A 24,593-nucleotide genomic window follows, 5' to 3' on the forward strand; every position below is an offset into this window, starting at 1 on the left:
AAAAATGTACTAAAATAAACATGAAACCTGTATTTTATCCAGAAATAGATTTATCCCTAACATTAAAAAAAAACAAAAAAAAAACAGTAGGTCTAATAAATAGAATAAATTACTGTATCTAGATAAAAAATAAATTAACAGCAACACCAACAATCAATCTGATAAGCTTTTAAAAATAAATTATTAACCTTTAATTTATATTTTTTAAACTGTTATATGCCCATAGTCATGATATGTCTATATATGGTAATGGTGTGATGTCATCGTGACCATATTTAGGCATGTCACATGATTCTGTCAAATAAAATCTGATAGTGTGGACAGGGCCTTAGAAAATATGGCCTCCTTTAAGTCTCTTTCACACACTGTAAAACCAGGAAATTTCGCGCACATTAAACTTTCGCGAATGGTCCAGATTCTCAAAAGTTTTATGGCGTGAATAATTTTCAGGTCACATTTTCTATGTTTCAAAAAAGATCGGTGAATGTCTAATCAGTTTCAGACATTGAGATTTTGGTCATTATAAATCACTAAATTACAAAAAAAAAAATTAATTTCCAACTTTTTTATAAAGACGAATGAACAATAAACAGCAAAAATTGTCGGTATTTCAAGGCCTAAACTCGCCGAGGACGATGCAATGCTGATCTAGGGCCTAGACCTAAATGGGGAATCCCCACAAATTGCAACATGTTCAGCATTTTAAAAATTGTATTTTTAATTATTTTGGTAGATTTTATTAAATGTGTATAAACTTAATAGAATGTATTTCAATTATTGAATCATTATTCTGACCTTAAATTCCGATGTTGAGCTCGAAAAATTTGTAAATTCTAGCCTATTCTAACTTACTCAGTAAGTATACTGATCAGGGTGGTTCTGATCATCACTGCATGTGATTGCACATGTGCAACCACTGTGACATGTATACTAAGAAGTTAAAATAGAAACTTTATTTTCGTACAATGACATACCACGATGTTCAGTCATCATTAATCAATGTGTAGGAAAATAATTTGTTAATAAAACAAATTTTTCATTGTAGGATGCTTGAATACCATACAAAATTCAGGAATATCATATACCGGTAAGTAAGTATTGTATGTGTGTAAACTTGTCTCTTTCTAAACTTTGCTTGGGATGGCCAGCCAAGTCCTGGTCCTCCAGCGGAGGGCTGCAGGCTTACGGCACCTAGTCCAGGTCTAGCTATTGTAGCCTAGGCAGAGTGGCTATAGGCCTATCTAACCTAGGCCTAGAACTCACGATACGATATTTTCAGCTATTGTATGGTATTCCTCTCATGAATAAAATTTAGGCTTCTGCAATTCGGGAAAACAGCCAAACTTATCAATTTGCGAAAGTTTCTGGTTTTACAGTACAAGTTAAAAGTTGTTTAAACATCTTTTTCCATTGGCAACATAGTTTACCAACCAATGAATAAATGAATGAATCAGGTAATTAATCAAATAATATTCCAATCAATCAATTTTTTTTCAATAACTTACTGAAAATTGACACCATCAACTTGGAACTTTGTTTCAAAGATGCCTGAGGTTAAGACACGACATCGCAGAATATCCTGCAAAAATGGTAAAAATATCATTTTAAATAAACAATAATATAATATTTCAACCACAAGAAAGACAATGAATAAATAAATTAACAATAAGGATATTTAAACAAAAAGGCAGTTAGCAAAACAACTTCCTTTATCAATGCTTTATTGTAATATATTAGTAATAACACCCACTTTAGGGTTTTGTAACACAATCTAACAATGAAAAGCTATCAATCTGACAAGGCCTACCTCACCAGAGCTGATCATTAAAGACAATGTTGCTTATACTTTAATCTAACAACCTTGACTGTTCCAAAAATAGCTAATGCAATATAAATAAGGAAATGTGTATATGAGTCTGCAAGGCTAGAAATGGGTGGAGGGCGATAGATATCATGCAGGACTACTAGCAAGATGTATTAAGGTCCAGGGGCAAGTAAATAAATGCCCTGGGAGCAAGTAAATAATGGTCCTGGGCAAGTCAACAATGGCTCTAGGCAATTGAGTATGTTTTATCCCCAATCCATACATACACATTTTTCAAAATGTAACAAGTTGTAACCAGGTTTGGGTGAGTGCTAAGCAGGGGTTCCCTGAGATGTCTCAGAAGAAAACAGACCAATGCGAGGTCTGGTTTTCTGTTTATTTTCCCTTGATATTTCGAGTTGTTAACTGCGCATGCGCAATGACCAGCCAAACAACATTTTTACCAGTTTGGTATGTAATTCAGTGTATAGTTCCCTAGAAAAGAGATGAAAATCAGACAAGGAGAAACTTCTGCATTCCGACAATGGTGAATGACTATGATGTTTGTCTCGAGTAATGTTGCCACTGTAGAGAACAGACTTAAAAATAATTAATAGTTGGCCGGGCGAGTTGGCCAACCTAGGCACAGCGGCCTAGGATAGGCTTGAAAGAAACCCACAAATACTGCCCTCAATTCCAAGTTTCACAAAATGCATAATGTGATATCTCGGGATGTCAAATTTGATAAAACTTATTAATAATTGTAAAAAGTTGTAACATGTTCTGTTAGTATAAATAGGGTTTTAGGGTAATTACCTAATATTCCCGGCAAGTGAACTGTCACATCAAATATCAAAATATAAAATGGGTCATTAAACCTCACATCAGCTGATATCCTATGCACTTCTGTCTAAAGGGATTTCACTTCAAATTTTTATGTAAATTTCCCTAATCATTCATGAACAAATCTAATGTTTAAACTTCATAGATTATTTTATTTACCTCCCTCAATCATCTGATTTGATAAATTTTGAATAGAAGCTTTATATATCTTTTTTTGAATTTTAATAGAAATAATATTGTTTTGAAAGTATGCTTTTATTACACTATATTTCCATTATTCAGACAATAGGGTACAATAAAAAAAAAAAAAAATGTCAAAAGGTGACGAACCCACAATCTTTTTCACAGGTAACAAGTTCAATTTTTTCTCATAGGTGTCATAGGTGTGGTGAATCCGTACAACTATATTTAGCGATGTTTTCCGCCCACTGAAATTAAAGAGGCACAGATTGGACACACGGCAACAGCTTGACATATTTCGCCACGACAGTAGGAGGAAATAAGGCAGTATTCGATGATCGGAAAAACCTGTTGGTGATCCCATAGTAGAGATGTTTAGCTTCTTTACTAGCGGTGCCTTGAGACTGACTGCATTCTCCGATGACTGCCCTGAAATACTTGTACATGTCCTGACAGATGGCCGATTTATGTTTCCGTTTAAGTTTCCATTTTGCTATTTTGGAATCGCCTTTATCTTTCACTAAATGAGTTTACAATCTTTATTTAGGCCATAGTAATCAGTAGCACTGTACCCTATCACCCCTCATATTATATCATATAGACTTGTTTATCAAGTTTGATTAATAAACGAACTCGTTAGAAACTACCTTAAATAGAAAGGAGCTGTAATAGCACTTTGGTTTTAGGTGCACGAGTTCAAATCCCTTCGATTTTCATGAATTCTTTCCACAACCAAAAACAGTCCCACTCCCTAATCTTTACATTTATTCTCAAATATTGTATTTATATATTTATTTGCTATAACATATATTAAATGTGTTTTAGCTATGGCAAAATCTACAAAAGAAATAAATAAAAAAAATTAATTTGGAAAATACATTATTTTATTATTTTTTTCATTTATTGTTTTATCATTTTATAGTTTATTATATGTAACACCTTACAGAATGATAAAACTTGCATATAAATCAAACATAAGGTATTATTAGATAGATAATATTAGCAGCACCTATTTTAAGTGTTATAAAATTGATGAGTGTTTCTATAAATAGAAATATGTGCAACAAGGTTATACTACATTAATCCTATTAGAATATATTACATGGCAAAATCCGCATTATAATTTAAAAAAAATAGGTTTTGTTATTATGTTATTTTTTTAAATATTTGTTATCAGTTCCAAACACATCATATTAAGCAACAAAGAAAGGCAAACTCTCTCACAGTAAACCTTTACACCTTTATTTTTTTTAATAGTTCGTCTTCATTTTTTTTTCTTTTTCTTATCTTTAGCAAACAATTTTAGAATATCGGTTATTCAGGCAACTATCAATAAACACCATTTGTCAAAGAGCAGCCGTGCCTTCAATCAAACTCACCCCCGCTGTTATTTCATTTCCTTCACTCGACTATTGGTGAACGTTGTTTAGGATGTGTATTTATAGTAAATAACTGATGTCACAGGTAAGTGGTTACCATCTGGTTTCAGTAGTTATTTTCTATCTATTTGTCATTTCGATTTTCTTAGAATACACGCCCTCTGCTTGTTCAAATCAAATTTAGTAAATTGACCACATTTTCACAAACGTGCGAGCAAAACCTTTTGACCTATAAAGCATGCTACTGCTGGAAGGGTTCAACCAAGGATGGACACCTTGTTAATTTCCAAATAGAGGGCGCTGGTTATAGAGCCAATTCCATGAATTTCTATTTAAGTATAATTTAAATTCATACAATATTTCAAATAAAGTTATGAACATTCTTTTTTATTGAGTATTCCTTTTCTAATCTATGAATAGAACTATACAATTTAAAAATTTCTATTGAATAAACCTTTTGTATTCTGTTGTGCATTGTTATGTGCTTTGCTCACTTTTATCATACTATTCAATACAAAGAACAAAATAAATTCCAGGTTTTAAAGGCAAAAATAGATAGCCACCATATCTATTGACACAGAACACAATTCCTGCAGTCATATGCAGTATCAAATTATGGTAAAATATGTTAATATCTACCTTACTAGGAATTTAAATATTTTGTTTTAAATTATCATTACCACCTAAATTAATTATTCTGATTCCGATTTTTTTTATTTTTTTTTCTTTCAATTTCTTTTATCAATATTATAAACTTTGAATAAGAGACTCTGTCTGGGCCTCGCAGCGGATATAATGCGGTGCTAGTACAAAGGCGGGTGGATTTATTCGGTTGTAAACACCAAGGATAACCCAGGAAAGTCTGAAGAAGACTTATTTCAAGTGGGGTCCTTCTAGTTGTGCTCAAACGTTTCATCTGAAGGAGGGTGCACTATCGTAACTTGCATTTCAGTCTAACTGAAACATAAAAAGAGGAAGCGATGGAAATTGAACCAGGGACCTAGATTTACACGGTTTAGTGCACGCACAGTGGCTACCACTAGTTTAGCTGACTGAGCTAAGCTGCTTTTAGACACATGGATACATTATCTTTTATCGCACCTAACACTCAAGCGAGAGTTATTCAATTTTGAATTTTTTGGATGGAACTATATATTTTGAATTAACAAAAACTGATATGCAGCAAGTAATAAATAATTTTATATGATACATAACATAAATAATAACAGAAAAAGTATACAAAGAATGCTATGCAAATATTAACATAATTGACTGAGAGATACCATAAGTAAATGACAGAATAACATTTAGTAAATAATATATAATATTTTTGTATAGAATCAGAGAAAAGAATTGAATAGAAAACTAAATGAAAAATGGAATCTAATGGAAATTCTTCTATAAATGTGTCTTGATCAACTTGTAATTTTATGTACAGGCCTACATTGTATGTACAAGCATTTAATAATGTTTTTCATCATCCTACATTCTATTGTGCAGGACCATTGGTTAATAACAGGTGCATCTATGAAAATGTACTTTCGGTAAATAAGTTTTAATAAAATAACATAAAAATAACTCAAAATAAAGCATTTTTGAATCAACACAGCACAAACTACAAGACAAAAGTTACAGACACAACTCAAGTCACTCAATACATCTGTCTGGCCTTTCTCTAAAAAAAAATTGTATCTTAAGACATAAAACTGTGCATTTTCTGTACTTAGGTTTTCTAAACTATTTTTGCTCGCTAATACCTTGATACAAATGATAATTGGTTTGGATCGAATGAGTGTCAAACTAACTTGGGTGTTGTCGGTTTTCACGCTATAAATAAACTCCTCACTTATCCTTCGGTTACATGTGCCTGAACCTAAATTCAATTCATTTCAGCCGTGATACTAGCAATTAACAACATTAGCTAGGTAGAGCAACAAAGCCAAATCTCAACTGTTTCAATTTGTTCATTCTCTGTTTTTCTGTTAAACGTCTCAATACCTTAAGCAATTGACGACAGACAGAATTAGGTATTTAAAGCCAATGCAGCTAATAATACACTTTCAGTAAGTGGAAAATAATAGAGGGAACAAATTTAAGATTAGCATATTGTTGAATTTTAGTATACTTCAGGATAGTTTGTATTTAATAGCATCATGTTAAACAAATTCTAACAGAGTAAAAATATTGAGCTATTCATAATTTTATGGCTTCAATTCTCAACAAAATCCATATATTTTCTAACAATTAACTGTAATATTAAAACATCATTGTTAATGAAGACAGCCCATCTGGTGAAGTTAATTCAATTTTCAATTCAATTACATTAATTCTATTTGGTACAATATGTTACAAATGGCCACTATTTACAAAACTATCTGACTGAAAAACAATACCATAGAAAATATCAATATTTACTATTCTGTTGTGATTACATTGGCCCGTTCAAAGAATTATAGACCATAGATTCAAGGAAAATCTCTGCTTGATTTAGCGAGGGAGTTTAGTAGTGCATCTATAAAGTAATGACATGGTGATGATGACGGGGACGATGAGGGGGACTGGTGAGGGGGCTAATGGGGGCCTGATGAGGAGATGTCGAGAGGCAATGAGGGAGGGGACATTAGATAAGAAAAGTGTGGTGGAGGAATGACATAATACAAGATAATCTTCCACTCCTGTACTATATATTTTTTTTTGCTCAGCAAGTGTTTATAGGGAAGTGTACAGTCACATCACCTTCCTTAAATAAGTGACTACATCTAGGTTTTTTGCAGAGAATGTACCCATAAAATCAAAATTAGAATATGATCATGTAAACTACTAAACCACCTGTATCATCATATTTTATGATTACCACCAGTATGCATATTCAATTAAATTAAACTGCATGGCTACATTATTAACATGAATGAAAATCAATAGTATTCTATTAATAAGTTTGAAAACAAAAATAAAAATAAACAATAGATTGAAATGCAGTAAGGGATGTGATAAGGAGCTAAAATGAAAACATGAATACATGAAACATGGATACTGAGAAATATGAAGAACATGGATCAAGGGAAAAGATGCTTGCTAAATTAATAATGAAAAAACATAACAAATAACATATAAAAAAAATTGTAAAACAAAAAATTTTTTTTAGAAGAAATTAACGAAAATGAGGCAATTTGAGTATTTTGTACAATTAAAATAATGGCACCAAATATATACTAATAGGATGAGCTCATTCAATTCGGAGATTGGCATCACATGACCTAAGTTGGGTGCTGGATGTAAACAATGGACTGGCACAGCGGTGTTTATATGGCGGCTGTCCCTTGTTATTGCTGTAAATATCATCATAATTGCTGCATCTGTTTTTGTTGAATGTAACTGAAGTTACTCTAAGTTGATTGCCGAGCCCCAAAATTCGCCACACAACTTTCGTGTCACTGGTCGTCCAAGAGAATTAGGGATAATGACGGCAAATGTTGGGTCATATTTCACAGAAAAATATGTCGATAGCTAGACCTCTACTACTGCAACCTGTGCCGTAAGGCGTGCAGATGATGAGGAGTAATCTTGGTTGGGACGCCAGTAAATTACCAAATTGATTTGAAATTGAACTTGAGAATTTTGCCTCAATGGTTTGCTATTAATATTATGCTCCAAATAAAATGATACTGTTCCTAAACATTGGAGACTTTTCGACAAATGTTAGGCCCAGGCCCCTGCAATCCTACAGCCTGTTTACGGTAGGTATGAACGAGAGTCTTCGACCCGCGAACTATGCTAAAATTTCTAGGCTAGCTAAGGTTTCACGAAGGATCACATAAACTTCAAAGCATACAATGCAAGGAGAATGCTAGAATAAGTAAATAAACACTGTTTTGAACAATCTTATTGCCTTTCCTTGCCATTTATTTCCCACGTTAACATTGGGTGGTTGTTTTTGCAACCATAACATTACCTTTTCCTATACTTTTACACTGATCGCACTGTAATGTTTTGCATGGTTGTACCAACTGTAAACAAATGTTGCCGAATAGGTCTATTCAATTTAAATCTGTTTCCAAAATATATTGTTCCATTTGAACCTACACGTTGATGTGTTGCTTACCTGTTCTGTTGGACTATAGTTTGGTTCCTTGATTACATTAACTTGGTCTAAAAAACTGAAAGACAAAAAAATGACAACAAAATTAATAATATGTCGTGCATCTTATAATCATCGATAAACAGCAATAACAATCATATAATATAAAGAAATTCATAAAAACAGACATTAAGATAAACGCCTGGGATAATAGTGAGGTCTCACCACAAACTGTGTCTCCTGGTTAGAAAATCAAAAATAAAGTCCATATTATGTTTGGGTAGATGTTATAAGCTTTAATTTGGTTTCTGAATGGCTTCCCTAGGATAAGTAGATCCAGGTGTGAGCATTTAAAGTTTAGGAGGACCGCGTTTTGAAAAAATTCTTTATGTAAATTTTGAATTGAGAGGTTGTTATTTATTTTACTGTAATTTAATTAGTTAATACGCTCTTGTTTTACTATGTGTATTGAGGGTCCCTAATGATCAGCTTCGGCTGGATGGACCACCCTCATTAAAGATTGTTGAAATAAAATAAATAAATAAATAAAATAAATAAATAATAGGACTAGAATTACAGAATATGGGCAGTGAACACTGTTTTAGTAAGAAAATTCACTTAGAAAGTATATAATCATAAAATATAAATCAAGTTGTTCAAAAACATTAAAATCTAAGTTTTGTAAACATTTTGACATTGTTGACCTATTTTGGTTAATATCTAAATATGAGTTCAGCAATAATGCATCTCATTTCGCGGTGAGGCCTCACAATTTGTTGAACTACCAGTGCAATTATTACTCAAAGCTCAGCACTCTTGATGATATAATTTCCATGGTCAATTTTACACAAGAATGCTGTTTGGCAAAACTCAACAGATGTTTGATGAGACCCATTAAATGAAGTACAACATTTTCGGACTTTTATCAGACATGGGCAAACAATTTGCAGTGGTACCAAGTGTACCAATACAAATAATGCAAATGTGGTTATTAGGTTTCATGAAAACAAATATGATTGTTACATTTTGTATGTTTTTCACTATTGACCCACCTTTAAATTGAAAATATAATGTTAATGTTCTTGGACAAATGATAGAAAAAATGCACACAAATTTATGCAACCATAAATTTATGCAACCATAAATTTATGCAACCATAAATTTATGCAACAATTGTATATAGAATGGAAATGTTAATTGCTGTAGATTTGTATAGAGCATAACACCAGGTCTCTATGCACATTTAAACTATGTCCAAAAGAAGTTGAATAAAACAAACAAAAAAGATAAAGAAGAAACAACGAAAAAAGGAACAACAAAAATCATCAACAAAAATTAAAAATTATTAATTAAATGGTTGCTGGGATGACAGGGAATCTTTCAATAACTCATAAATAATTTTTTCGTAATAATATTGTTGACAAGAGAAGAAAAACAATGTAATAATATTAATATAATTAATATTTATTGTGGCTGTTGTTAGTGATGAAGGATTTCATAATACCATATTCAGTACTGTACTCTACCAATATTATTTGTGAGGCAGCCATTGGATAGTGGTAAAAAGCTGATATTTTATTCCTTAACAAGCTATTTTAGGCAAGTCACTAACAATGTTATGCTGTTCATTTTATGGCCGGCATGAAGGTACGTCGTTCTCAAGCAACCAGCCTGGGAATACCAACCCAAAGTAGGGGGGTTATCCGCGAGTGACACAACAGTTTCCTGTGATGTGACTGACAGTTTGAGAAACTGCAAAACAAAGAGAACCTAATATACTTGAAATTTACCATCCCTGTCACCTAAGTTTAGCAATGCAGTTGTTTGCAATCAACAAGTAAATCGGGAAGAAAATTATCTCGCACTCACAGGTGGGGCCTGTAATAACTGAAGTATATCCCTAATCCTTGTAATGCTCGCAGTAAACGTTTCAACAAGTCTTATTTTTAAGTGACCTCAAAAACAGGATATGAACCGGTCACAGCCTTATCAGGCTATTTTTAACGCGCGTGCTCACGTTATGGCAGAGAATAAAGCCAACGTTGCATTCACTATCGCAGGTGAACATGTTCCATCAAAGGAAACTATGGTCCGAAACCAGTTTTTATCAAATACGTACATTTTATATTTAGAACACTAATGGCCCCTAACTCTAATAATGAGCCCCCTGAATTTATTTCCTCAGGATAACGATCTTGAGCATATTTTTTGTTCACCTCTTTCGTTTGGTTGGAATAACAGTTTACACATCCAAACTCCTTTTTCGCTGGAGAAGTAATAGCAATGCATAATTTTTTTCATCTTAAGTTTGTTTTTTTTTTGGTTTAAGGTGTTGGTTGCTTTGGACTTAACATGTTTCCTGTTCAGGGAGCCTATATTTACACCTGATTTCCTGTCTGAATCTCGGATAATTGGAGCAGTAGAAAGTAGGCTAAGACCCAGAACACAGGTATCAAAATCTCACAGAAAGTATCCAAAAAAACATACAAACCTGAATGATAAAACGAAAATAGAACAAAGAACACCGAAGCATATTAAGTATTAAATCTATAATATTTTATGTAACTTTTAACTCACAAGAAATCTGAATTTTATAGATACAAAAAGCATTAATATTTAACAAGATTAATCACTGATATTTGTTGTACCGTAGCTACAAATAGAAGTGAAAAAATACAAAATAATCTGTACATATTCATATGATTATTAGATGGAATACCATTTGCTAGCAGAAAATGTGTACTACCTGTACAGCATTGTGTAGAGAGACATCTAATAGAAACTGTATCTATATAATATGCGGTACAATTATATGCATACTATAACTGATACATAGGCTTCTCTGCATTTTCGCCAACATTCTGCCAGCTAAAAATATAAAGCATAATTAAACTCTTGTTGCAGCCTCATAGCTGCAACTATTTCTAGGTACCTCAATACGACCACGATCATAAAGCAGTTCCTAATTATACTGGCTAGCTGGTTGCGCTAAAAATAGCCTGCCCGTGCTATTTATAGCTCTCCCATTACATGCCACTGTGTATGCTCTATTGATTGATGGAGTAAAATGGAATCCTAATGTACCATTATAATATGAGTAGTGACTGCATTTTCTAAACACAATCATGCATACTTTTTTGTAAACTGCGCTATCCATATCACAATAGGTCCTTTTTGTATCAAGTTTTAATTGCAATACATATACTTCACATGGTATCAATTTTTTTATTTCCTCAATTTGTTTTTAATGCATAATATTAAATGTGTTCAAAATAAACACAATTTCTATAAATAGCATGCTATAAATAGTATAATTGCCAAATTAATTAATTTATTGATTAATAAATTTGTTCATTGTTGAATTATTCATGCAGCAATAAGCATTGTCGGCGTCAAGCACAGACATTTTTTTTTATTAAATTATTTTCGAAGAAAAAGTAATATGTGTGTGTTAATATTTTTTTTAATTTTTTTATTAACATTAAAGGATCATTATTTTGTACTTCTTTTGGTCAGCATCAAAAATTAACATTACATGATTGAATTTAAACATAATTTAATCCTAGACAATATATTTACCGAAATTTACCGATGCAAAACGTAGTTAGTTTATATAAGGCTATGTCCCATCAAAACCAAATTAATGAAAAGAAACCACTACCTCTAATGTACTTTAGTTGTTTCTATGACTTGTTAAAATTGTATATATTTGTTGTCTTTTTAATTTGATGTACAATGATATTTTTCTCTCCTTGCGGGAGTAGTGTTCTGTTGAACTGGATAGAACCAATAAATAAATCTTAGAACTGAACAATGCAAATCTCAAGAAAAGCTTTAAAAATACCCCCAGAAATATAATAAAATTACAAAAAATAAATGCAAAATTTCAGTTTAAGAATTAGATGTCACGATAACCATTAAAATCCCAGATTATCTTGTTTCCACTGGCGTCCAGGAAAGAAATTTTACAAACCTACCGTCCAAAAAAAAACTGGAAGACACATTTCAATTTCCGGTACAATTAGTACAATAATGCTTAAGTATTCTTGATTAAAATGAAAAATTAATATTCCATATTTACAAAACACTACTGATATTACGGTAACATATTAATAATCTCATACTTATGAGTCCCATAAAAAACACTAACATGAATCTTATACAGTACTTGATTTGACTAAACATGATTAAATTATAATGAGGCCTACAGTATCTCTGTAATGCAGGCTGTGAAGAATGGATGTTGCTGCAATAGCGCAGAGGAAACGCTTATTCGGTGACTAGTCTTGGCCTAAGAATTCTATCAGTATTCACCAGCCTGATATCTCATCAATTATTCTATACCTGGTGATGTAATTACTTATGCGCTGAGCTATTTTTAGCACAACTCGGTGTTATTTATAGCCACAGTAAGGCCACTCCACAATGGCCTTGCAGAGGAAGAGGCAGAGCCAGATATTTGGTAGCATAGCTGGCCTTATCAGTTATAATAAAAGCCAGCATTATCAAGGGTGCTTTTACATACACTTAGCAACACTAGAGATTCTACAGCGCATTACACATTGTAACAAATTCAATCGAAATCAAACATTTATAATATATTTATTCCTCCAGACATTATGCACACTGTATTACAATACAGTGCACTGAGAACTGGAGAAAAAAAAATGTATGCAACCAAACAGCATTATTTAGATATGAAAATGCAACGGTTTGCATTACAAGTATCCGTTAATATTTTAATATTCAATTTGCTGTTGCGAAGGTTTGTTGTAGCAAAACTTCTCATAATTGTCAACTAAAGATCATGAGTTCAGTACAGCTAATAGCATTAATGACAATTATAATAAAATTTCATTTTATAAATAATTGATCATTATAATGTAAATAATTTAATAAAACTTTATATTAATTTAAATATTAAATTATAATAAATTATGCACAAGTGAGACTATGCACAGTATGAAAGTATGAAAATTAGCAGATGCCATTGAAGTGTGCTCAATGGTCTAGTGATACAAGTACATTAGGCCCCAGGGTTGTAGGTTCGAATCCCATCCACATGAAATCTTTCATATGTCTTCTATACAAATTATTATAATTTGAAAAAAAATGTGATTCAAAATTATTGAGAATTTGGTGCATTTTTAAAATAAGATCAATTATTATAATTAAATATATCAATTTTAACTGTAAAAAATAAAAATAGGCCTAAAAGTATAAATCATAATTAGAATTTTCTTCTGGGTAGTGATGAAATAAGAATCAAGATAAAGTTATTGATTTACAATGTTTAACTCTTCTTGCTTTTAGTTTCTAAATGTGAAATCTTCTACAATAATTGGCAATCACCCATGTATGAACAATATGAAGTGTTACAGATTTTGGTCATTGTCTATGTTTTAATGAAATTAATCTGGCTTTCAGCGGGTGTTTTCAACCATAACATTACATTCTGTTTTGTTGTTTACCAGCCTTTTCAACTGCAAAATTTCAATCCTTACTTATACTGGTATCAATGATCATCGTGACAAAGATGTCATATTTGCCGACTAGATTCTGCATGTCAGTAACTACCCTGTCTATTAATTGGGGCGAATTTCCGACTTTTGCTTATTTATAGTAGTAATGATCCACGTTTGAAGATGTCACATTTTGTATAGTTCAATTAAATAAATTCAATGTGATGAAGTTTTGATTAAGTATTTAAGGCATTTACATTTCATTCTTAGGCCTAGGTTACAATTCTTATTAAAATGCATGGATATTCAAAAACAAAAAAAAAAATTCACAAACTTTTATTATATTATATTATATTATTATTTTATTATATCATTATTTTTTATTATTCTTTTTTTATATTTCGAGACATTAAGAAATCCTTCCTTTAGAAATAAAATTTCTCTCTTTTTAATCCTTTTGGTCAATAGTTTCTAAAACGCCCCAGAACAGCTTCATGCCAGCTTTATGCCTGAAACAGCACCACAGCTATTTCTGTGGATTCCACTAGACATTTCAGATCCCTATTGGGCAGGTTCACCTCCTACCGCTCTAAATATCGTACAGTAGGGGTGGCCATAAAAATGTGTCAGAGGGCCAAAGTGATTTTTTTTATTTACAACTGAAGGCCGCACTAACATAACCTCTATGCACTGCTTTAACACCGCTTTATGTTTATTTTTAATATTACCAGTACTTTTTACAAACTATCTGTGTTGGCCCTTAAAAACAAGGGGTTTTCTAGCCAAGGATGTAGTAGGGTAGTTCAGCTGAGATGGGGTTGCGCATGATGCATGTGGCCAGTTGGCCGCACTTTGTCCATATATGTCATACTGTAGGGCCACCAATCAATTTTTCATGATTAAAAATACATATGCCTATTATTATCTATTTAGTTTGACAGATAAAAATCTGATCAAAATATATGCCTGGATCTCCAAAATATCCTACAGCATGGACATTCAAAACTCCTGGATCATCCGATCCGATGTCAAGGTAGCGAACAAAAGATGACAAATATTTGGAACAATTTCTGAATAACTACTTAGCTACTTTATCCTCATTCAACCACAGTGAAAAGGGTCAAGTAGGGAAGAATTCCATCCCACGTTAAGCCACAAGAAAGAAAACAAAACTTCCCAGAATCGAATGAAGTAACAGTATTCTGGCAGATAAAATACCGTAGTTCCTCGGGTAAAATCCCACCTCCTACTTCAGTCCAATTTTAAATACCAGTGGTTATTGAGGCAAAAAAATGGGGTGTAACTTAAAAACACTAAATTTAAGAAATTATTATTACAGAAGTCCCTACAAATAACTATAAACATATTAATTTGTATACGATCTACCAGGTAATTTTTTTTTTGTCCGTATTTCCCCAATTCTACCGAACGCATTGCCTGTGACTTCTGTCAAGTACATGTGCGGGGTAGTGAGTTTTTTCTTGCAGGTATGTTGAGTCCATTGCAAGTTATACCAATTACTACACAACCTACCTGCAGAAAAAAAACTCGCTGCTGCTGCTGTGTAATAAATAACATGCTTATGATGTTGGTGGCACGAGATGAATAAAAACCATCATTTTCCGCTCATTATCAGCATATTTTAGTCGATTTTCATCATTTAAAAAAAAAAGAAGAAAGAAAAGAAGAAAAGCAGCCAGAAAATCTGAGGTGGGTGGTTATGCTGAACAAGTATATTTTTTTTATTTCGCCTAAATTAAAAGAAAAAAAAAAACTGAAAAAGATACAGCACTTTAGCTAGCAAGGGGATATTAACACCAAATAGGAAATAGGCGGGTGGTTATGCTGAACAAGTATATTTTTTTTTTTATTTCGCCTAATTCCCCAATTCTACTTCTGTCAAGTACATGTGCAGGGAAGTGAGTTTTTTCCTGCAAGTATGTTGAGTCCATTGCAAGTTATATGGCAATTACTACGCAACCTACCTGCAGAATAAAAACTTGCTGCTGCTGCGAAATAAATAACATGCTTATGACGTTGGTGGCATGAGATGTTTCCGCTCATTATCAGCATATTTTAGTCGATTTTCATCATTTAAAAAAAAAAGAAGAAAAGAAAAGAAGAAAGGCAGCCAGAAAATCCGAGGCGGGTGGTTATGCTGAACAAGTATATTTTTTTTTTATTTCGCCTAAATTAAAAGGAAAAAAAAAACTGAAAAAGATACAGCACTTTGGCTAGCAAGGGGATATTAACACCAAATAGGAAATATACTGTTTCCCCACCCCCCACCCCCCACCCAGGATATTGTTGCTAAAGTCCCACAAATAGATGTAAGCCTTGTGCGCTTGCAAGACAACACATGTTGCAGGGCCAAACGCGTATTCTTGGCACTCTCCTGATTTGTCTGACACTTTGGAAAGGTCCACTATGTTGCCATGGACACAGCCAAATGCTGATGGAAGCCCTGTAGTTGTCATGACCGATAGAATACAAACTCAGGTTAATTGACTCTAGTGTTGAAGGGGAGGTTGCCAGATTCTCAGAAATCTGAGACGGTTCAGATAAGAACAGCTTATGGACACGGCTGTCATGAAGTTTGGATGTTTTTCTAGCGACATTATTCCATACAATTGGATTTTCATTAGTCATAAAGCCAACATGCACGTGACTTGATAAAATGACATTCTGATGACTCCATAGTAAGTAAACGCAAGTCTCTCTCCCTGACCCTAAACTGCTTGCACAGTGGTCTGTTGAAAAGTTATGCCCTACATTATTATTTTCAGCTATCTAGCTCACTGGCCCAGTTACAAGTGGCGTAAAACATGAAAAAATTAGCAAATTATTGGAAATAATAAATCGCAAAGTTACTTTTGACGTTAAGAACCGATTTATGGTGTAAGCATAAATATCGATATGCTTTGTCTCTCAATTTGCGCACTGCATAAAGGTTAGTGGATGTAATATTGTAATCTAGCAACCTCTCCCACTTTCAAAATCCTGGATATGCATTGGTTACAAAATCTAAAGATAAACTAGATCTCATGCTAGGTTACGAGCAACACAATACTTTCAAATTGATCATCACAATTCAATGTTCAATAAAAAAAAAAAAACTTATTGGAAAAGCAAATGTGCTACAGGTTAATGCAGTCCCTGGGAAAATTGTAAAGTAATTAATGATCATTGATAATTAAAGATAAAACATGATAGTTCGTGCCATGCATTTCACAGTGATCACATATGATAGTTCTTATTACATACCCAATACATAAATTCTGGCATCTGATTGGTTAAGAAGAGCACAATAGAAAGTACTATTCCCTTGAAAAAGTACTATTCCCCTGAAAAATAGTACTTTTTTGCCCTGTCGCTTGGTGCAAACTCTAGGCCTCACAATCGCGCTGATGGTAGAGGGGACTACGACCTCTATGACGAAAGAGATTGGCCCTTGACCGTGCCACAGATCAATGAGTAGATGATAAACATTAATTATGGAGGTTGTCGGTTCGAGCTCCTGGATGAAGGACTAGCCTAGGCCTATACTTCTTGACGAAGCCGATAGCAAAAGCACCAAAACACAAGTTAAATTTGTCTTGTCAATAGTCGACAAATATTGCAAGACAATGGGTGAAAATTGAGGAAATGAGCAAAGAAGAGCTATACACACTCTTTGATAGCCTAGGACTAGGCCCTAGTTAGTAGGTCTCTAGCTAGGCAAGGCTAGGAAGTAAGTACTTTTTTTAGGCCTAGTAGAATCTATATATGAGGTACTGTATATTCCGGTGTATAAGCTGACCCCCCAATTAGGACACGAAATATCACGATTTTTTGTGTCACCTGTGTATAAGCCGCACCTATTTTTAAGCTCCAAACCATTCCTATAATGTTAGGTTTTTAATTATTTTGAAACATTGACATTATTTACAAATGTTCCCATAAAGAAATTTCACCTTTTTTGGCCGATTATTAAATGAATGTCGTGGAAAATGTAGTAGGAATCCTAGTACAGCACTGTAGTGAGTATAATTACAAATACTAGGCCTTTAAATCGGTCCTACCCTAGGCTAATTAATTGGGCTAGCATGGGCCAAAGCTAGACAGACGGCGCCTGATTTTCGCCGCGGCTCATGATCAGAACTTTTTGGGAGTAGGTTAATGACCGGTGTATAGGCTGCACCCCAAACTTCGGTATAAAATTTGCGGCTTATACACCGGAATATACAGTATATTAAACAAATATTGACTCCTCTAGAGTTGGTGATGTGGAGACTGTAGCCTATTTTCCCTCCGGGCTTGGGAAGATAGGCTACATCGCCTCGAGAAAATAGATTTCACCATTCCCCTCATGAGCAGTCAATATTTGTATACTATTTACGGCCAACCATACTTAGTTTATGGAGTAGTAGGTATAGTACATAGGGATTCAAACTCAAAACAAAGGTCTAGCATAGAGGGTTATGCATTATGCGCTCTATAAGTCCATTTATTATTATTATTATTTTATTATTATTTTATTATTATTATTATTATTATCATTATTATGAATAGTGATAGTTTCTACTATTTCATTATAAGATTTTTATCATCACATTTTTCTACACCAAAAACATTGTTAGTGAACCATCACATGTCACTTGGAAACTGATAGTGTGAATGAAGCTTTAATAATTGTCATTCTATCCTCTCCAATGTGAATCAGGTGGTGTTTAAAGGCTGACTGGTCTTTATGCAACCTAGCACTCATCCAAGTCCAATTCACCCCAGCTTTTGTCTTTTTATTAAACGCTCGTTAGCGATAACGACTTGCGTGAAAACACTTTGTACAAGGTGACCCAATAGCACGCTGGGACTCTTCCTGCTTGGACTAATTTTAGCCCAGGATCTATTTTTAGAGTGAAGTGTCAATAGAGGTTTTGTCAAATGACACAATGCCAACTCGGTACAATAAAAATACTCATCTACAATACAAACTTGTCTATTCATAGTACTTGCATTGTTATGTTAATTAGCAAGTCCCAGTCTCGCATGGTCCCTTTCACTGAATGCAATTCTGTTGATGCTACAACCGATCTATAAAATATATTCTTAAAAAAAAAATCTTTCATGCGACAAAACACCCATTAAGCTGGGGACCAGCCTAACTCAGAGGGGGTCTAAATTGAACATTAAATAGATGTAAAATCAAAATTAGAGCTCTAGTGTTTGGCCTTTTTTCATATATTCCGGGGTTGGAAGAGACAAACACATATAAAAATGCAATGTGATATGCCCATATTTGGGTATAATATGATATCATCATGCCAATATATATTGCACCCAAACACACAATGAAAATGCACAAAAGTTTTGCACCCCTACACCCTGAATTAAAACAAGGACACCAACCACTGCTTCTACGTTTTGGTCAACATTTTAATTGTTGTGTTACCAAAAAAAGTTTAATAATTTCAAAAAAGTTTAATACAGGCCTACTATTAGACATCAAAACACACTGAAAACAAAACACCCATGAAGTATATAAAACTATCCATTCCATTCCATTATAAATATTGCACAGCGAGTAGAATAATTTTCAAAAGAATGCAAAAAGAATGTGCAACTTTTTTATATATGTTGAAGCTTGCGGTACACCACGTAAGTAGTTCTGAAAAGAACTGTGTTGTTGAGAAAGTCTCAACAACAACTTTTTTGTAATTAAATTGCACTTGTGGCATCAAATACAAACAGTACATAATGTCTCTTTCAACTTTCAATATCAGCTTGCCTTGTTAATTAACAGTAACGTAATTAGCTCCTACAATAATCAACTGCCAAGTTTAGTTACATTGTTATTTATAAAGTTTCTTGAAATAAACGAGACAGTAGAAAACAGATTAGAACATAAAAGTATGGAAATTAAGTGTTCAAAACCTTTGAGAATACTTTTAATATTTGAACTACTTATATAAAGTTGTTGGCTTTATAAAATCAGAATGTGAAAACTTTGTGTACCAAATTAACAGGATGAATTTAAAATAACACCATTTTTAAATTCCTTTTATATAGACCCTTAAATTGCCATTTAGGATTTTTCTTTTGTAAAACATCAACAAAATCAGTGAACAGAATTATTTCAAATTGCCTGCAATTTTGGAAACTATATATTATCCTTTAAACAATTCATCTTTTTTATTGAATTTTTAAGAATGTTTAAAAACTACAGACTGCATTCATCTATGCCTAATTTTAACTATGAATACAGACATCTCACAATGAATCTAGAGAATGCTTTTTTGGACAATGGCAAACAGAAGATATAAGACACTCTTATATCTGGTTAAAATGTCCCACCCCCCAAGAGATACTCCCCTCTACCTCAGGTCTCAACATTCAGATTACATACTACACAGGAAGAGGAAACACGGTTGTATAATCTACAATGTGCCTGCCCAACGTTGGCAACCTCACTCACAAGCAAGTAAATTCACTAATGTACCACGCCTCCGCTTACTACCCTTATCAATGCACCAAGACAAGCTTTCTTTCACGCATGTTATATCTCTTCATTTCCTTATTCGTAGAAGTAGCAATCTGTTTATTATTATCAACTATCAGAAATTTGTAATGTTTATAGAACTCTATTCGTATCCAAGCCAATGGGTAATTCATTGGATTAAAAATTATTTTACATGTTTTCTGCAGTTAAGTCAATATGTACTAGGTGAAATCATCCCCGAATGAAAGATTCATTGTTATAAGTCATAAATGCTAAATGGTTAATTAAGTTGTGGACAAAAGGGACACAAAATAATGATGATGGAAATACTGGACAATGAAGACAAAGTAAGATTTCACAGTCCATGTCATTTTGACATTCGATGTTGTCAAAGGTCATTCAAATAAAATAAATTGGGTAATAAAATACTCAGTAGAAATATACTGTTATGAATACGTTCTGAGTACCACATAGAAATTATAGTCCGTATAATTTTTCTAGGTAATTATATGGGCTACTAGGCGGGTGGCCAAACATTTCACATAAATTAGGTAATCCGGAAATAGCGTGTAACGAAAACTACACTGAAAATACCGTGGTTATGCAGTATCACCAAATGCATTGGAACATGGATACCATCAACCTATTCCTTATGAAATTAAACAGAAATTATATGAAATAGATTATGTATTTTGTATTTGCAGATCAGGCCTGGGGAAAAAAAATGTTGATGTCTCTGACCGTGAAAATTGTCTCACTAAATACCTCCAGCTCACAATGTTATCTGTGCGTTACATAGCCTAACAGTTAAAAATGCCTCCAACCACCGTTCGCGCATCTTTTTCCCGCCCTGTGTATTCATACCAAATGGATATTAGCCTGCGATTGCAACAATGGTATTTCCACAGTAGCCACATACAGAATATTTTCTTTTTTGTTCTGTCCGCATCTTACCTTATTTTGACCGTAACTCTACGCTAACTAGTTGCATAACGTAAATTTCTATTTTCATGCGTTGAATATTAAGCATCTGGAATCTATTTTTAAGCCAAAACAGTTCATTTATAGTTGCCTCCCATGAAGCAAAGGCGGCATAAATAGAATTCTCTCTGACAGCAAATTTCCGGTCAAAACTGTCATAGATTTTATTCAGATGATAGTAAGGTTATTTTGCAACCATTCAAGCAATTTCATTACAGTATGAATCTTGAGTATATTTCCCCGCATGATTAAAATCGTAACGGTACTGGTTTGGTCTACAGGAGCTTATGTTTCATACAGGTCATTCCATTCATAGAAAAAGCCTTTTTATTGGAGAAAGCATACTGTACCTGTCGTTAGCTTTACTAGCCTAGGTCAATACTAACTCCGGCTATATAAAATTGATTATAAGATTGAAAATTATTAATCTTATTATTGTAGTAGTGACACTATGTTCACATAGTTTGTTAACATTTATTTGTTAACGTTATTTTATTATTTATATTTAAATTTAATGAATTATAAGTATGAATTACTACATCAATGTTAAATCTATTAAATTTGTATATTTAAATAATATAGTAATAGGCATAGCCGGGGCCTAGCGTAGGCCTAAACATATTGACTGTGTGTAGTGTATAAAATTATGAATAAAAAGTATGAAGAAATGCAATTGTGGAAAAATAAAGGAAGGAAGAATAGGAAAGAGATTTGCAGCGGCTGAAATATTTTCCAAAAATATACCTGGGCTCGCGCTAACCGATTGTTAAATCGCCATGGGCAAAACTAATTTGGATTGGCGGAAAAAAAAAAAATCAACTGCTTTAGCCATTTTGGGCGAAAGCATAAAATAAAAAAAAGTTTTAAATACTTGCTAAAATACATCATTTTTTTAATTCCATGGGACACTTATTTGTGTTGTTGTATGAGTAGTCTTGCTGCAAATGTCATTGCGTGCCTCGCATGTTATTTTTTATTTGTAATTGTTATTTTAAAAGTACCTCATTTATTGGTGTGCTAAAAATATTAATTTGCCTATCAAATAATGTTATCTCTCCCACCTCCCTGAACCTATCAGAGAATTTTTTCTGCTACCCTCTTCGAGGCAGGGGTGGATTTAGGGGGGAACCACCCCTCCCCCATTTTTTTTTTGGAAAGAAAAAAAAAGAAATAATTGAAAAAATAAAAATAAAACAAACTCATTATAATAAAACCTACAATAATGATTCTAATATCACCAATAAAAGAAGTTTCAAAATATTAATTTTCTTGATCTAAGATTAGACGTACGACTATGTATGAGCCAGTGCGCATAGCAAGAACAGTATATGCTCTGATTTTACTAATCATTTCTCATATTTTTATATTCGTTCAAATATATCTAATTATCAGAACAGGTAAGTACGTCTGACTATTTGTATTGCATAGTAAAGTACACAATCATTACGTGCCTCTAATGTAAGCGTCATGGACAGTGTACACAATCTGACATGCACTTGAACACACTGTATGTATGACATGTAAATTTATATAGGCTACAGTTAAGTATCTCAATTTGTACACATAATGCACATTATCTATGAAATATGTATGATGTCACATTTTACACATGACATCATTCACATAATTCACACATGTATCTAAAGTATGTGTATGATGTCATATTTTACATGACATCATCACATAATTTACATGACTTCTTTTTTTTTACATAGTGCAATAGCGAAAAATAGCTAATTCAGGTGTCCCTACTCAAGAGGGTTCCAAATTAGCTAATCAAATGGTTCGCTGCAAACATACATACTTATATGTTGTATGTTTATGTACTGAGTGTCACATTTTACACATGTGACAATCATACATTCTATACTTTACATTTAAAGTATGTGTATGATGTCACATATTTTATAAGTCATATTCCCATGTACAAATCATGTATGTATCTACCTTTGTGCATTTAATGAGCCACACAGTTACACAACATTTTTAAACACCTCACGCTAAGCACGCAGTTTTACTTTTGTGCATCAAAATACGTACTGTGCCATACACTTTACACCCACAATCTGACAACATAAAAAACTGTTTACTATGCCTACATACTTTTGAAATATGAGCCACACAAACTGCGTGACACATTTAAATGGCCTGTGCTACAGCACGCATACTTTTGTGCATCAAAATATGTGCTACACACAATCCGACACATATTTACACACCCTTTACTAAGCGCAAATACTTTTGTGCATCCAAATACGTGCTACACATTCTACACACAGAATCTAAAATACATTAGAACACACTTACTACGCACATATATTTTAGTGCATTAAAATATGAGACATAGAAATATACGACATACTTAAAAAGCGTGTGCTAAGCGCACATACTTTTGTGCTTCTACACATTCTACACGCATAATCTGACAATACTTTCAACATACATTAGCAACACAAATTTTTAACGAGTATACAGATGTGCACTGTAATACACGTGTCTACACAGGATACAGTTGTATGCTAAGTAGTCGTGTACTGCAAGCATATGGGCTGTAACATATGTTTGCTTACACAAGCACTGTTATTACGAAGATGTCTATCTTTAGCCCATTTACACTACCAACAATTTGATTAATCATCTACTAATTGCACCAGGCTTGCTCTTTGAAAAGAAAACTACCTTCAATTGTTGCCATAACAACAGAAAAACAAAACAAATTTTTGAAATGACATAATGGGAAGGAGAAAAAAATATATACTGCAGTATGTATAATGCCTTCAGGTGAATCTATTTTAGGCTTCCTTTTTGAACTCTGCACTTTGTAATCCATATAAATTGGATACATTTGAGCATAAATAAAAGCTGAATTACATTCAAAAGAGAATATGAACGAGAACTAGAACTTTATGGCCAAATAAGAAAAATTACTAGTTACTCGTCTCCTCTCGCATCCATTTTCTTTTCCTCACCAATTTTTTTTTTTTAATTTCCTTTATTTTACAAAATGTATGGAAATCTGGTTAACTTGCAATCAATAAAATTCCTCTCTCAATCATTCATGGTTGGGGATACACATGGTATAAATCATGTCTAGTGCTTCTTTCATTTGCTTTCAATGTGTCTACTTGGTAAAAGTGAGAAACTAGTAGCTGTTTCCCATCGCCCATCTTGGATCTGCCATCTCGGAGTTAACAAAAAAAAAAGTGCCCTTATTCTCCTTTTTTGAAAATAGTAGGATGAGAAACTACTTTTTTTTTTTACTTGGCCTAAATACTCATCTTTTTTTACTGTCAAACCTAAACAGCCATGTGATAATAACAGCAAAAAGAATATGCCAATTTAACATGATTAAATTGAATACAACAGTTACAGTAGGTTACATTCTAAT

General features: G+C 33.1%; 1 protein-coding gene across 1 annotated transcript in view; it reads right to left on the reverse strand.

Moving 5' to 3' along the window:
- The window catches only part of LOC117107564 (guanine nucleotide-binding protein G(s) subunit alpha-like), a 67,611-nt gene that overhangs the window by 10,170 nt on the left and 32,848 nt on the right, over positions 1–24,593 (reverse strand). The window contains exons 6-7 of the mRNA XM_033249268.1: positions 8,309–8,363; positions 1,506–1,579 (exon numbers count right to left, since the gene is read on the reverse strand). Of these exons, the coding sequence (XP_033105159.1) occupies positions 1,506–1,579; positions 8,309–8,363 (129 nt within the window). The remainder of the gene's footprint in view (positions 1–1,505; positions 1,580–8,308; positions 8,364–24,593) is intronic.

This window comes from Anneissia japonica, unplaced genomic scaffold, assembly GCF_011630105.1.
Source record: "Anneissia japonica isolate Jap-2015-1 unplaced genomic scaffold, ASM1163010v1 scaffold287722_len911783_cov160, whole genome shotgun sequence".
NCBI classification, from domain to species: domain Eukaryota; kingdom Metazoa; phylum Echinodermata; class Crinoidea; order Comatulida; family Comatulidae; genus Anneissia; species Anneissia japonica.